General features: G+C 41.0%; 1 protein-coding gene across 1 annotated transcript in view; it reads right to left on the bottom strand.

Annotated features, from left to right (window-relative positions):
* The window catches only part of col5a3a (collagen, type V, alpha 3a), a 64466-nt gene that overhangs the window by 14076 nt on the left and 35704 nt on the right, over nucleotides 1–14686 (bottom strand). The window contains exons 8-38 of the mRNA XM_081370765.1: nucleotides 14524–14649; nucleotides 13537–13587; nucleotides 13405–13446; nucleotides 13211–13273; nucleotides 12272–12346; nucleotides 11910–11993; nucleotides 11428–11484; nucleotides 11240–11293; nucleotides 11080–11133; nucleotides 10806–10859; nucleotides 7468–7521; nucleotides 7235–7288; nucleotides 6839–6883; nucleotides 6139–6192; nucleotides 5978–6022; nucleotides 5024–5077; nucleotides 4866–4910; nucleotides 4472–4525; nucleotides 4043–4087; nucleotides 3563–3616; nucleotides 2951–2995; nucleotides 2673–2726; nucleotides 1990–2097; nucleotides 1845–1898; nucleotides 1508–1561; nucleotides 1362–1406; nucleotides 1171–1224; nucleotides 1038–1082; nucleotides 860–913; nucleotides 728–781; nucleotides 221–274 (exon numbers count right to left, since the gene is read on the bottom strand). Coding sequence (XP_081226891.1) covers nucleotides 221–274; nucleotides 728–781; nucleotides 860–913; nucleotides 1038–1082; nucleotides 1171–1224; nucleotides 1362–1406; nucleotides 1508–1561; nucleotides 1845–1898; nucleotides 1990–2097; nucleotides 2673–2726; nucleotides 2951–2995; nucleotides 3563–3616; nucleotides 4043–4087; nucleotides 4472–4525; nucleotides 4866–4910; nucleotides 5024–5077; nucleotides 5978–6022; nucleotides 6139–6192; nucleotides 6839–6883; nucleotides 7235–7288; nucleotides 7468–7521; nucleotides 10806–10859; nucleotides 11080–11133; nucleotides 11240–11293; nucleotides 11428–11484; nucleotides 11910–11993; nucleotides 12272–12346; nucleotides 13211–13273; nucleotides 13405–13446; nucleotides 13537–13587; nucleotides 14524–14649 — 1785 coding nt within the window. The remainder of the gene's footprint in view (nucleotides 1–220; nucleotides 275–727; nucleotides 782–859; nucleotides 914–1037; nucleotides 1083–1170; nucleotides 1225–1361; nucleotides 1407–1507; nucleotides 1562–1844; nucleotides 1899–1989; nucleotides 2098–2672; nucleotides 2727–2950; nucleotides 2996–3562; nucleotides 3617–4042; nucleotides 4088–4471; nucleotides 4526–4865; nucleotides 4911–5023; nucleotides 5078–5977; nucleotides 6023–6138; nucleotides 6193–6838; nucleotides 6884–7234; nucleotides 7289–7467; nucleotides 7522–10805; nucleotides 10860–11079; nucleotides 11134–11239; nucleotides 11294–11427; nucleotides 11485–11909; nucleotides 11994–12271; nucleotides 12347–13210; nucleotides 13274–13404; nucleotides 13447–13536; nucleotides 13588–14523; nucleotides 14650–14686) is intronic.

Below are 14686 nucleotides of genomic sequence, written 5' to 3'. Positions count from 1 at the left end.
TGATTAGTTCATTGCACATTATGCCCAAAACACACCCATTACTTATTAAGAGAATAGGGACAACCCTTTTAGACCATGCGCCTGGCGCGCTGACCGTTTTTCCCGTCGTTAAACTAGCAAAAGTGGATTCGGACACACCCTAAGTGCACTTACGCCGTGCTCTATAGACCATGCACTTAGATTGTTAAAATAGGGCTCCAAGCCAGTATGATCAACTCACCTGTGGTCCAACCACTCCAGCAGGCCCGGGGGGACCCGTCTTTCCTTGAAATCCCTGTATGAAAAAAAATGTATGTGAACATTAAAAAAAAAGCAATTCAGAAGCGAAACCGGCTGATCTTAGCTTGTAAAATTGCTTTTCCTATTGTTTAAACAAAAACTAATTACTAATCAGTGTATCTGGTTATGGGAATTCATTTAGAAATGTAAGGTTAAACAGGCCTTACACTTGCACTGTGATGCTGCATAGACTGTAGTAATTTGCAGTAGAGTCTGCACAAGCTCGGCATTAAAGGCACATAGTGGCTCTTATGAGCACTTGAGTCATTAAATAACAAAGGGGACACACTGTGGTCTCATGGTCTTTGCTAGAGTCCACAAGACCCATAAAGTGTCTTATTTTGTCATTTAGAGATTCAGAGGGGTGCTCAAGTCACATCAAATGCGCCATTTGGGACATGACCATGGTTATCTTTCTTTGAAATGATTCTTTTTAAAATAGACTCACTGGCTCTCCTCGTTGGCCTGGGTGACCTGGCAACCCATCTTTTCCCGCAGGGCCCTGGAAAGAAAGAACAAAAATTGTAAGATATATTCTTTCATTCTCTCAAAGAGTTTTCTTTCTTCACTGGTCACTTACATTTGGTCCCCTTGGCCCGGCCTCTCCATTGCGTCCTTGTGGTCCTTGAGGGCCCTAAAGCAGAGCGGAAGAAGCACTAGTATTCATTTATCTCCGGCAATGAAAAGAAATGTGAAATCTCACATTAGTCTGGTAGATTGACCGTGTAATATGAGGAGAATTGTAATAGATAACATACTCTCTCTCCTGTGGCACCTTGTGGGCCGTCATGACCAGCGGAGCCCTGAGCGTAAGACAAAGAAAGGAACGTCACAATCTTTTTTAAAAGGGTTTCTATAGGATTATTATCTGTATGAGGATGGATTTCTTACCTTGGCTCCTGGCTTCCCTGTCGGTCCTCGTGCTCCTCTTCCCCCACGTGCACCCTGCAAACAATAGGAACATGCAAATATGCTTATAAAGAATGCATGATTAAAATGATTGTTCAATCAACTATCATTGGCTGTTTCCTCATTAATCCCTGCATGTGCTGAGGTGTCACATTTCATTGCTAAAGACTTACATTTGGACCTCGTTCACCATCAGCACCGGCCTGTCCAGCAGGTCCCTGTAAAAAAGGTTTATAAAAAGAAAAATGAGCGCACACACATTAATGCAGCAGGGTGTGTGTAATCCCTCGGACACTGTACAGTGGCACTGGCCTCTCACCCTCTTTCCTTTCTCTCCTTCCACCCCAGCTGTTCCAGGAAAGCCCACTGATCCCTGTGGACCAACGCAAAGGTTAATCAATTACCACATTCCATTCATTAATCAATCTCTACATTTAATTAACCACAAATTAACCTCTGAAGTCCAATTACCATAAATAAGCCAAATAATAATTGTAGCTTCAGATAAGCTATTAATAAAACACCCTCTAAATGGCCATTAATCATCCTCAGTAAAAAGGTAATATGGAAATATTAATATACCATGACTGAGACCTGCGGCTTTCAGAATTCAGTGTAAAAATCAGGTTATTGTAATTTCAATGATGATGCTTTACCTTGGACCCCTGCCTGCCGGGATATCCAGGCAATCCTGGAACTCCAAGCTTGCCCTGCACATGGAACGAGGAGTCAGAAAATTAAAGAAAATGATCGGAATCTAAACAATGCCCAATACACTGTTGGTATAGAAGCAGCAATGACCTTTTCTCCAGCAATGCCCGCAGGTCCAGACTCTCCCAGGGGTCCTGACTGACCCTTCGGCCCCTCTGGTCCGTCTTCGCCACGACTTCCAAAAGCCCCATCTTCACCCTAAGCATGCACACAGACAAAGTTACAATTAAATCTACAAATAAAATCTATATCATGCCATCTATATAAGTACATTGTTTATATTTTCTGAACAAGCTGTGAGTGGTCAAAAGAGTCAAAAAAAAAAAAAGTCAAAAAGATTGAGATTCACTGTTCTAGATGGTTTCTATGCATTTGCTAAGGTGTTCTGGGTGTTGATTGCAGTGTGGTTATTATGGTTTTTTGAGTGGTTAAAAGGTGTTTTCTTTTTAGCCCAAGTTAATACAGTCCAATTGTTTCTATGATATTCTATCACTGGATATGGCATGGGACACTACCTCAATTGGTTTTGTGTGTTTTTGGAATAAATTGTACGTTTGATGGCTTTAAAAATGAACAAAATCCCTTTACTCAAGCTGCATGGTATTAAGTATAATTTGTGCCCTTAGCAGAAATGTGTCGGACAACTTACACATTGTAGTCTAATAGTAGGGGGTGGGTGGTTGGTTAAAAAATGATGAGCAATAATAATAAGTATGTTTGTCTTGGCAAGCATCACTAATTATGGCCTATTTAGACTGAATGGAAATACTCACCCTGTCTCCTTTAATGCCCATTTCACCCTTGGCCCCTGGGAAACCATCTTCACCCTGTAGCAGACAAAAGGAATTCAATTAGACCGAAACACCTTCAAATTGCTCCACACACATGAAAACATAGACACACTCAAGAAGCGGCAGAGAAAATCATGCATCAAGTGAAGCCACTATCAGTAAACACTGTGCCTTATCTCCACACTGATAACTGAACTCGTTGTCTTCTTTTCCCTTGGCTTTGTTATGAGAAAACAAGCAGATTTGTTTCTCTCTCTCACCTTCTCCCCCTTGCTACCCTTCAGTCCCCTCACCCCATCTGCGCCCTGTTAAAAAAAAGGACAAAATGTATCAGTGTGTGCCACAGGGATCTCTGCACAATCTCCAAACCTCAGATAGGAAACGTTCACCTGAAAGACAGAATCTCAGAAATTATGTCTTGACATCAGTATATCAGCACTGACTGTTTAAAGTAATAAAATTCACAGCCTGCAAAATGCTTGAGGTAAGACATACCGCTACAAATATAAACCCTATTGTGACAGAACATAGATGCAGACGATAATAATCTGGATGACACCATCAAAGTAGATGTATGCGCTAGCAGGATAAACCCGTTATTTATTCTTTGACCACTAGTGAGGGCATCACACACTTCCACACAAACAAGCCCAGACAGGTTTCGTTTTCCTCCTTGTTGCGTTTTCGACTGTCCATCACGAGTGCTTTGCACTGTCAAGGGTTTTCCGGAGAGAATTAAACTGATCTACCTGAGCCAGTTGTCTGCCATTCACCCAAAGTCGGACTGTCAATCAAAAGTCAGCCATCCTAGACCAATGTCTTTGAGTGTCTTTGCACCTAACCGAACAAGCTGCAATCTCAAAACTGCTCACCTTGACTCCACGGGGCCCGGGATATCCGATCGGCCCTTGTGCTCCTGATAAACCCTGAATAGAAGAAGAGACAGTATGTCAGTATAGTGTTCAGGCACTAACAAAACCCTGTCATTAATCTACGATTGAACTATTGTACCGATTATGTGCTGACGACAAACTCTAGAATGAATCCTCAGTGCTGAAGATAGCGAGAGGGTTCGTGGTGAAAATGAAACAATGAGTGCACAATGAGGATGGCTTGACTCTTTAACTGCAATAGCGCACGCATAAAAGAATGCTGTGATGTGACCGGTGATAATTTAGCTACTGCAGCTGGAGCGCCTGTAACAAAAGGCTTCAGACAGAGGGGACCGAGAACCGGGCAGCGCTTTTTGTGTGGTGCCGCATTTAGACTCTTGGCTCTCTCCGTTTCCTCTTCAAATTGTCACCGCTTATTCAGGTCAGTGGAGCAGCAGTGTGTGTGTGATTGTAACCCACCTGGTGTCCCTTCTCCCCAGGGGGACCCTCTCTTCCAGGATGACCCTGCGATTTGAACAAGATAACCAGGTGTTAGCATGACAGAAGGCTGATTAGGGGACATCCTGTTTCTGTGAGAGAGCTAATGAGCCAACACAAAAGGCCAGGCCTGGACTAAGGACTCTGCATCATCGCTTTTTCAGCATGAAAATTATGCTGTGAAGATTTATTGGGAATGTTTGTGGTAGAGGGTGAAATTTGGCAATATGTACATGTCTGTATGCACCATAGCGCCCCCTGCTGGCTGGTATATATATATATATATATATATATATATATATATATATATATATATATATATATATATATATATATATATATATATATATAAAATAATAGTTAATAATCAAATGATTCAGTCCTATGATGGTTTTGGAGAACAGTACTTACTGGGGGACCATCAATCCCAGGAAGGCCCTGCATTCCCGGTTTGCCCTCGGGGCCCTGTTTAAAACAGACACACACACACACGCACACACACACACACAATCAATATTGAATCCTCTGATCCAAACCACAAACCAAATCCTCTTTTATACCCAGCATGCTCAGCTTGTTAACTGCAATCGATATCCATAATGTGCTTAGGCACACTTGAGAGAAGATGTTCTGTATGTGTGCATGATGATGTGTATGCAAAGTTTTGCTATTGATTATCTGTCTAGCTTCATATGGAAATCTGAATAAAAGCGCAAACACACACACAAAGATGCTCACTCATCCACACGCAGGGTCAAAGGTCAGTGCTTTAAAACTGAAATAAAGCAAGAGTTGTGGAGTTTACCTTCTCTCCTGGCAGACCTATAGGCCCCTGCGAACCAGGGAAGCCCTGAAAAAGAAGATTAAAAAAAAAATAAACTTTATTCATAAGCAAAAGTGTGGGCTTTGTTGAAACCATATTTGGCTTCATTAGGCAGCACTGGAGTGAAGATGGATGTGTACCTGTATGCCTGGGTTTCCCTGTTGACCTGAAGGTCCAGGTTCACCAGAGGGTCCCTGCAAAAATGGGGGGGGGGCCATCAATTTGGAAGATGATAATCATTATTTTATAAAGTTAGGACTTTACAATGATGCATTTAAGTCCTCCAGGGAAATTCCTACTAAGTTTGCAAAACTATGACTATTATGGTTTCATATTTCATGTAGGCCTAACTTTTCTCTTTTTCACTTAAATTTATCTCTTTTTCACTTTCTGAAAAAGATTTGTAGCACTAGTACCACAAAATAAAGGGCAAAGTATATGCATTATTACACTTTAACGATGTGTTTTATCCCTATCTGGCTGCCACAGAGAACGATGGGAAATATAGTTTTGTTGTGCAAAGCTGTCGCCTCATAAACTGGCTAAATGAGTCGTATTTTCTGCCAGGCTTTATAGTGGATCTTAATCAACAGTACACAAAGTGCATACAAACTAAAACAACCACAATGAAAATGTAAAGGAATAACTTGAGCTCTATGAACGGTATCTGTGGTATGCTGTTTATTACCCCAGTTTGTAACCAATATCAATTAGCCTAGCTTCTCTTATAATTCTTTAAACGACACACCCCCAACTCAAATCCCGTATTCCCACTGATAATTAAACCATTGTGGTGCAATTCATGTGCAATCATCTAGTAAATTTTATCATTCCAACATGACTTGAAGGCAGTATATGTCAGATGAATAGATGAAGGCTTGAGGTAACCTTGCGCTACAGTTCTCAAGGGCTCCGTTACCGTGTCTGCCAGTGCAACAGACCCTCCTCGGGTTATTTCTCAATTGGTTTTATCTGACAACATCTGACATGTTGTTTCAGAGAACTACACTAAACCTCCTGCTGCTCTTTTCTGGAATTTATTCATCTGCAGACATTGTGTAATACATGCATGGACATTTTCATAGCAGACCTACCAAGTTGCCCTTTGCCCCTTGAACACCATCGACGCCTTGAATTCCCTAAAAGTACAACACAAGGTTATGCTTCACAATTTTAAAAATACTACAGCACCTCTATCCATGTTGTGCATGCAAACTAGCTATTATGTAACTCTGATGGATGGTAATTGTCATACCTGCTGCCCAGGTGGACCAGGTGGCCCTCTTGGCCCAACAATTCCTCTTAGCCCCTGTAAAGTAAAACAATCAGAAACTCATCAGAAACTCCCATTAGCATCACCAAGGTTAAGTGCGGTAATGATCGAACAGTATTTCACTACAGATTAGTGTTGGTACATCCACAAGGCTGCTTCTGTACATCTGTTTAAGATTGATGTGTATATATGCGTGTATGGATCCTCTTGCCTCTAGTATGTGTGTGTCTGTGTGTGTATGCACGGCTGGTATGTGTGTTTTGTTTTTGTCAGTCTTGGTCTTTGTACACCGGCCAAGCCACCTGTTCCAGAGCCACATCTGTGATCTCCAGGGAGGTGATTGATATGGAAATATAATCATGCAGGCCAGGATTTCATCTCTTCCCTTCACCAATCTCCCAGCTCATCTATCTCCATCCCCGCATTTATCTCCACAGCATCTCTCTCTGTACCGAGCTGTAATAGTACTCAAGTCCCTTACTGCTCTAGGTGATCCATTTATCTCTGGGTGGCCCCAGTGGATCACAGCTCACCTGCCGAGACTTAAATGGTGCTTGAGCCACCGTTAATCAGACTGTGCCAAGCAGGGACACGGAGCTGCCCACTGGATGTCAGAGACCCATGTGTGTTTATGTGCCTGTGTGCATGTGTGTCTGTCCATGGGTTGGGTTGTATCACTCACAGGTTCTCCCGGTTGCCCTCTTGGTCCAACAGGCCCATCCGAACCCTGTAATAGGAAGTTTGGCAATATAATCATCTTCATTGTGGTGGAAAAAAAACTAAGATTCAGCCTTAAGTCTTTAAGGAAGGATGTCAGAAGGGTTATGTATGCAAAAATATTCCCATTCTTGAAAGCTGTGATCAATGTGAATCGCTGCTGCATACATTTTTTAACTTTGCATAATGAGAACATCCCACACAGTGCACAGCTTGTCTCTTTCATGCGATTTGCGAGTACACACCTGGGGCAGTGCAGGCGATCTTTAAACGGATTATTAGCAATCTGATAAAAGACTCATTTAGGGGGTTGCACAAAGCTCTGAAAAACCGGATGGAAGAAAAGGCGAATCTGTATTACCTTGTGACCGGGCTCTCCAGGTGGACCTTGGGGTCCAGGTTTCCCCATGTCTCCCTGAGGAATGTTCACATGAGAGTCACATTTGTGATATTGCACACAATATGAAGTCTAAAATAGATCTGAGGATCTATTAAAAGTGAAGCGGAGTGTTTAGATACATCTAAGAGCCACTCTTGACTGAGCAGTAAACAGACTGTGTGATTTGATTAAGCAATTTGGTGTTCTCTACGCACTCTATGTCCTTTGTTCCCTGGAAGACCAGGCAGTCCATCAAAGCCCCTGTCACCCTGCAAAAAAGACAAAGATCCATAAGAAAGATCGACAAAACAGTTGGCGTTTCAAACACAAACGTCCACCAGCCACACTTCATTAACTAAACAGAACTCATGTCCTTTCACAATGTCATGTGCTTTGCTTCGAACACACAAACGCACAGATGCAAGCAGTGACTATGGGCCAGAGGTGTGTGTGGCATGTGGCAGGGTTTGACAGGCTGCCTCAGAGGAACCTTCCCATCTGCCGTGATTCTCAGCCCGCATCCGGTGCTGGGACTCGTAGAGCTGCGGGAGTACCTCACACTTCCTCATCAAACAAACTGCTGTTGTGCTAAATAGCTCTGCGTGATTTATTTACTGACGGGTCTTGCAGCTGGACAGGGCTGAATGCTTGCTATTGTCAGCACACACAATAAAACACAGCTCTCAATAGCAAACGGTTCCATCAGTGGCCGAAACTATTAGGGTCAAATTAAAGTTTCCGGTGTTCCTTTTAGCTCTGGCAGCTGAATCTACAACTTCAGCAAATGCATACACACATTAACTAACCAAACACAAAAACTGGATATTTGTAGAGGTTGCCCATGCAAACTCACCAACATACAGTATAGAGTGCTGGGGGAATGAATCTTAAAACCCGTAAATTAGCATGTTTGCACTCCTGGTTCCATTGTCCAAAAATCAATGGCTTTTTTGAATGGGTTTATGGTTAAATTCCTGAAATAAGGTTTGAGGCTAACACAAGCTCATTTTTATTTTATTACTACAGCATAAAAACCAGTGGTAGATGAAGTACAGAAATTTAACTTGAGTAAAAGTACAGATAACCTATTAAAATATTGCTCCAGTAAAAGTATTAAGGGTTCCTTTTCAATTTTACTTGAGTAAAGTGCTTGATTTGAACTCTTTCCCCACCATCGGAATTTTCCAGCTTTCACATGTTTTCACACATCTTCTGAAAGAGTACTGAATATCCTGATCAAAAATAATGTATCAATCCAGACAGAATTCGCATTAGTAACGTACTTTTCGTACCATCAGTCACGCGCATGCTCAAGCTCAGAGGATCTCCTGTTCTTGGTTCATTTTAAGTCAGACTTGTGGATTCAGTGAATTATTAACTGGAAATGTGCTCTAACCAAATCAATGAATCAGTAAGTAGTTGACTCAAGAACAGATGCAATCGGATTGGTCCAATTCACGAATTAATCGTTGAGTGCGATTTGCAATCCGAATTTGCGGGTTCATTGAAAAGAATAAGCTCGTTCACAAATCGAATAGGGGAGAGTGGGGTGAGTTGTGCCAGTTTTTACTCAAAGTGACTTTAAAGTGAGGCCATGGCAGTAATGCCTTCAACTTAAGGATGTACATATATTTCAGGATGTGGTGCATCCCTGAGAACAATAACTTTGGATCTGAAATAAATTGTTTCAGAAATATAGCTCTTGGGAAAAAAAGTGGTCTCATGGCACAACTTGCCCCTGGTGCGGGGGAAGTTGTGCCTTTGGGGGAATACATTGGGGGTAAATTGTGCCAGTGATTTCTGAAGTAAAACAGAACATTTTCATGTCATGAACCGTAATGCTATACTGTATGAAAGCAAGATAAATTCAATACAAAATTACTCATTTAAGGTTTATTTAGATATTGTCACCCTGGAATACCATAGCATGCGTTTTTCCTACTATGGTCAATTGCATAGGGATTTTGTATTGAACATAACTCTGGATCACAGTGTCATAGAGACAAGGGGGCGGGCTCATTTTACTCAGACGACCAATCAGTCTCTCAGGATCATTGTGAAGCTATCAAGCTACGCCCTAGCAACCATTTAGAGCACCATAGCAACACAATATGATATTTGTGAATCATTTCAGGCAAAAAGGCTTTGGCAATAGATGCCTGTTGACATAGCGCTGTCTGTCAATTATGTAACATATAAGAATAAAGTGACTAGGCTAATTTCTAAACATCCTATTGTGACATAGGCCACTTAAAAACGGAATAAAACTTCTCTTTAATAACATAGTGCAAACTCAAAACTGAAATCAGTGTTAGCTAAATTAAACAAATAGCAGGCAGGCCTAAGTCAAACAATGATGAGGCATGCCCATCTCCTCACTTCTCAAGATTATCCCCTGTGAGTATGTAGGTCTAGGTGGTCTGGATCTGGCACAACTTAACCCAGGCCCTTTGGCACAAATCACCCCAGACCCACAAGTTTGAAAAACTAGCATGATCCAGCAGTTAAGAGCTAACATCATGCTAACTGTATAGACTCATTGTGTAGACTACTAAAGCACTAAAACATGTGTGAAATGTTTTCAAACTTGTCTATAATTGTTCAGACACTACAATCAAAAAACCTTAAAGGTGCATTGCGCAAGTCTCTGAGTTTTTGCAGAACTATACCCCCTCTGGCGACAAGCGAAACTGCAACACTGCAACTGAACGCGCATGACGTCACGCCCAGTCTCAAATTCCGACCCGAATCCCTCTTATTTATTTTACTGTACAGGATTATAGAGGCAATCGCAGTGATCAGAGAAGGGCTCATTCAGCCCATCAGGCAATTGTTTAAGCATGTATGGGTTAGAAAAACGGGTATTTTTAACATGAAATGTTGCGCAATGCACCTTTAATCATAGAAATTTTACTTTGAAAGGGAAAACACAGTTTTTTGCACTAAAATGTGCTTAACTCTCATGCCATGTGTCTCTCTTCTTTGGAGGACGAGTAAAAGTGATTGCTTTTCAAAATGATGTGGTCACATGACCAATTTCTTCTATGGTTTTCCAGAAACAAGGGTGGAACTACTTCCCCCCCTGGCACAAATCACCCCACTCTCCCCCTGATATAATGTCTCGGAGCGGGTGTCAATTTCTTCATTTAAAAAAAAAGGATTTTTTTTTATGAAATGTAGTTATGTCATGACAAGTCTTGGAGTGTTTGGCATGGTAATAGATATGACAATGTTGATATACAGTATAACATCCCTTCTGGCTATTGTACAGTATATTGGGCCTCAAAATTCATAAAAGTTGTGTTCATTTGTGAAGATTGTCATGATGAACAAAACGTGTAAGAGTCATTAACTTTCGTTGGTCCAGAACTTATTTTCTGCAGAAATCCAAAAGCCAATGGAAAATGGTTTTGTCAAGGGAACCAGGGTGAGGCTAACTTCCAGATTAGCCTACAAATATACGTCATCACTGTGTTCTAATTACCATAGGTTAAAGTCAAAAGTTAGTATTATTGTGCATGGCCTGTCCTAATGGAACTATATGGTGAATAACCTTTGCTCCTGTCTCTCCAGGAGCCCCTCGACCTCCATCTGCTCCTGACCGGCCCTGCAAGGTAAAACACAGAATACCACTTCGTCATCATATTCTATCCACCACTTTGCACTGCTTATGCAATATTCATGAACCAAAAAACACAGCACATCAATATAGAAACTGTTATCGCCCAATTCATATTCATGATGAGTTTAATTAAATGGATCACACTTGAACTCTGATCACTCTTCCATTGATTTTTTTACACAGTGTGTGAGATGTTCAGTCTTACCCTCTTCCCAGGTTTTCCATTAAGACCAGCAGGACCTGGCAACCCACGTGGCCCCTTAAACAAAAGAAATAATAAACAGACAGAGAGATGGAGATGGTGAGTCCAAGGATTTTAAAGGCTACTGAATGTAAAAAGGAAATATAAAAGGAAATGTCCTCACCGCAGGGCCATACTCTCCACTGTCCCCTTTTAGTCCACTGGGACCTGGAAGACCCTGGAACAAACATACATTTTCAAAGACAGAAAGTATCCACTGAACCCCAAACCCAAAACAATCAAAATTTGAAGCAGATCGCATAGGCTGTGCTAAAAAAAAAGTTTGAAAAGAAATGAGAAAGATTTTTTTACCACTGGACCTGGTCTCCCTGTGAGACCTAGTGGACCAGGAGGACCCTTCAGTGACAGCTAGAGGGAAATAACAAATACAAACAGACAGGAAAAAGTTGGAAATTGCGCAGACATTTCAGACAGACCATGGTATAAAACATTATATGAAGCACATTTTTAAGGTAACCAAACTGGTCTCAAGATATGGCTTTTATCCTTCAGTGCAAATTTACAGGATTCTTTCACCCATTTTTTCTTCTGCATGGGCAAACTAAGTCTGATTGTTAAGAAAATAATTCATATCTGTATCACAAGTGGTGACAATATGCTACAAAGTTAAATATTTTTGGGGTTAGTGGTTTGTTCAAATCCCTAAACCTAAAAATTAACATCAGCAAAAGTGATGATTGTGTTAGCAAACATCATTGACTATATAGTACTGATAAATGAGTACCAGGGCACATATGTAAGTGTCAAAGACAGTTTGGATTTGGGTGTCTTACTTTAGTCTGTTGTAAGATGGCTTGAGCCTGCGCCTCTTGAGCAGATATGACAGGTCCCTTCTGAGAGTCCCCTCCATACTGGAACTGAGGGGAAGAGATTACTGACTAAATATTTCATACACACTAAGTAAGTTACAATTTAAGATATATTTTAACATGTTTATAACACAAAATTGGAAATGTACTGAATGTTAATGACACTGATTATATCACAGCTCCACCATGTGGCCAAAATATGCTATTGAAGCTAATACCTCATGTTTTGTGATGTAAAATTGTAATTATATTCCTCTAGCAAACAACTCTTACTAATGTGATGCAAGTGGTTTAAATGCATTACTGAAGGAATGATCTCATCTTACGGGTAACATGAGCAAAGTGCCTGGAGGACCCGGTATCCCATCAGCACCAGGCAGCCCTGGACGTCCCTCCGGACCCTTGTGTGAGCAGAGACAATTAACTCAGTTCATTGATGAAGCATTTCTGTACAAAACAATTGCATTACAGCATTCTTCAGTTATTCCCTATCCATTGGCTTGTTTCCTGAATGCAATGAAACACCTATTGATTTTCTTTTCTAATTTTACGTGATTCCTGTATCAAAGCGTACGGTGCAAAAAAAAGGGGGGGGGGGAATTAAGCGCTCAGCTAATCAAAGCTTTCAGTCACCAGTCCTCTCCTAACAACACAACTCTTCAACCTTCAAAAGAAAAGATAATACCTCCGGCTGGAATATTTTCTTTTGTCTTTCAGCTTCGGAAATGTTGTAAGACCTCTATAAACGTGCAAGGCCAAAAAGAGATTACATCTGCAGTGAACGGGCTTTCTCAGCCTAGTCTGATATTTTTACTAAAACTCAACTCGTGTGAAGCTGACACCCAAGAGAAGTTGATTCACAACCGACCAGAGGCGCTAAACTGAGCGGAGACAAAAGAATAATCTATCTTCATCCCCACTGCCAGAGGAAAATGATGAATTTAGACTCTTTACTGCAGTTGGAAGTCTGCTGTCTCTCTCACCCTGGTAAGGGATCGTGTGTAAAGTGTGAGTCACGCTACAAGAACAGACACACTGTCCAGAGCAAATTAGGTCAAACTATCTGATGAGTCATGGGTTCCTGATGCCTAAGGTCTCCGTAGAGGTTGGTGGTCCCTTCGAGCGGCTCTGAGTCATCTGTGAGGTTTGTTCCATCAACACACGAGTCCCATCATCTCCCCTCATCCCCCTGGATGTGTTCTGCGTGTCCTCAGCTCGAGGTTCATGCCAGGTCTTGTGGGTCAGGTGATTATGAGGACACTCACCATATCACCTGGGTCTCCGCTGGGTCCTGGGGGGCCTGTGACGCCAGCAATTCCTGGAAGACCCTGGGGAATAAACAGAATAAACAAATATTTTGCAATGAAAAATTCCCAGACACCACTTCAAGACCACATGAAATCACTTGAAGACTGTAAAGTATAATTTTACTAATTATTTAAATAGTATTTTGACTTACTGGTAGTCCTGGTGGGCCAGGGGGACCTTCAAAAAATGTGCCCTAGTTAGTATAAAACACAAGGAGATTAGAATTAGATGGCCTGTGTATGTTTGTAAGTTAGTATGTTTAACTTCACACTCCAGCACTCACTGGTTCAACGACACCTTGCTCTCCCTTCTGTCCTTTCTCAAATCGCCCACCCTGAGAGAGGAGGAACAGGTGAAGGATGAGATCTTGCTTACAAGTGGTAACGAGATTAGAGTTGTTACAATACATTTCAGTAGTCAATACCAAAGTCTGTGTAATTTCATGATTCAAAAACGAACTAATGGAACATGGACATTTATTTAAAAAGTGAAATATTAATATAAATATTATAAAATGGAATTAAAATAATGACATTTAGCTTTCGGAATTTCTCAGTAAAGAAAAGAGTGTTTTATGCTTGTGTTTTCAAGTTAATTTTAAAGAGCAAATAAACACTCAAACAAAATTTATAAAAGCTAATGTAAAGAATTTAAAGGAATAGTTCACCCAAAAATAGTTCAACGTTCACCCGCAAGCCATCCTAGGTGTATATGACTTTCTTCTTTCAGCCGAACACAATCGGAGTTAAAAAATATCCTGGCTCTTCCCAAATTTGAAATGGGCATTGAATAGATCCTGAGATTTTGAAGCTCAAAAAAGCACATCCATCCATCATAAAAGTAATCTATATGATTCCAGGGGGTTAAAAATGCCTTCTGAAGTGAAGTGATGCGTTTTTGTAAGACAAATATCTATTTAAAACTATAAACACTGGCTTCCGACAACAGCCGTACGCGTGATTGTGTTTGGCTGACAGAAGAAAGTCATATACACCTACGATGGCTTGAGAGTGAGTAAATTATAGGATATTTTTTTATTTTAGGGTGAACTATTCCTTTAAGAACATGCATTTCAGTATTTCTCAATTAGCTAATCATTGTTTTTGCAGACTGCATTATTTTGAAATAAATCTGATACTATATAAAGACTAATATTACTGCATTTTTGTTCCAAAATACTGAAACTTTGCATCCCTAGTTGGGATAAAGAGGAAATCTATATTTGCCTGTGTGTTGACAGTTAATTTATTACAGAGGTACAAAGCTGTACCTCTCCATCCCATGTGTCTGGCTTCTGCCTCGCCGCAGGGTCAAATCGGTCCTCATAAATCTCATATTCCTCATATTCCTGCTCAAAACTGTCCGAGCCGTTTTTAAACTCATCAAACTCCATGATCTATGAAAGAACAAAACATGTCCACAGCAAGGTTATC

The sequence above is a fragment of the Scardinius erythrophthalmus genome (genome assembly GCF_964197995.2).
Source record: "Scardinius erythrophthalmus genome assembly, chromosome: 1".
NCBI lineage: Eukaryota > Metazoa > Chordata > Actinopteri > Cypriniformes > Leuciscidae > Scardinius > Scardinius erythrophthalmus.
The sequence above is the reverse complement of the archived record's forward strand: the minus strand, read 5'-3'. Positions and strand labels throughout refer to the sequence as shown.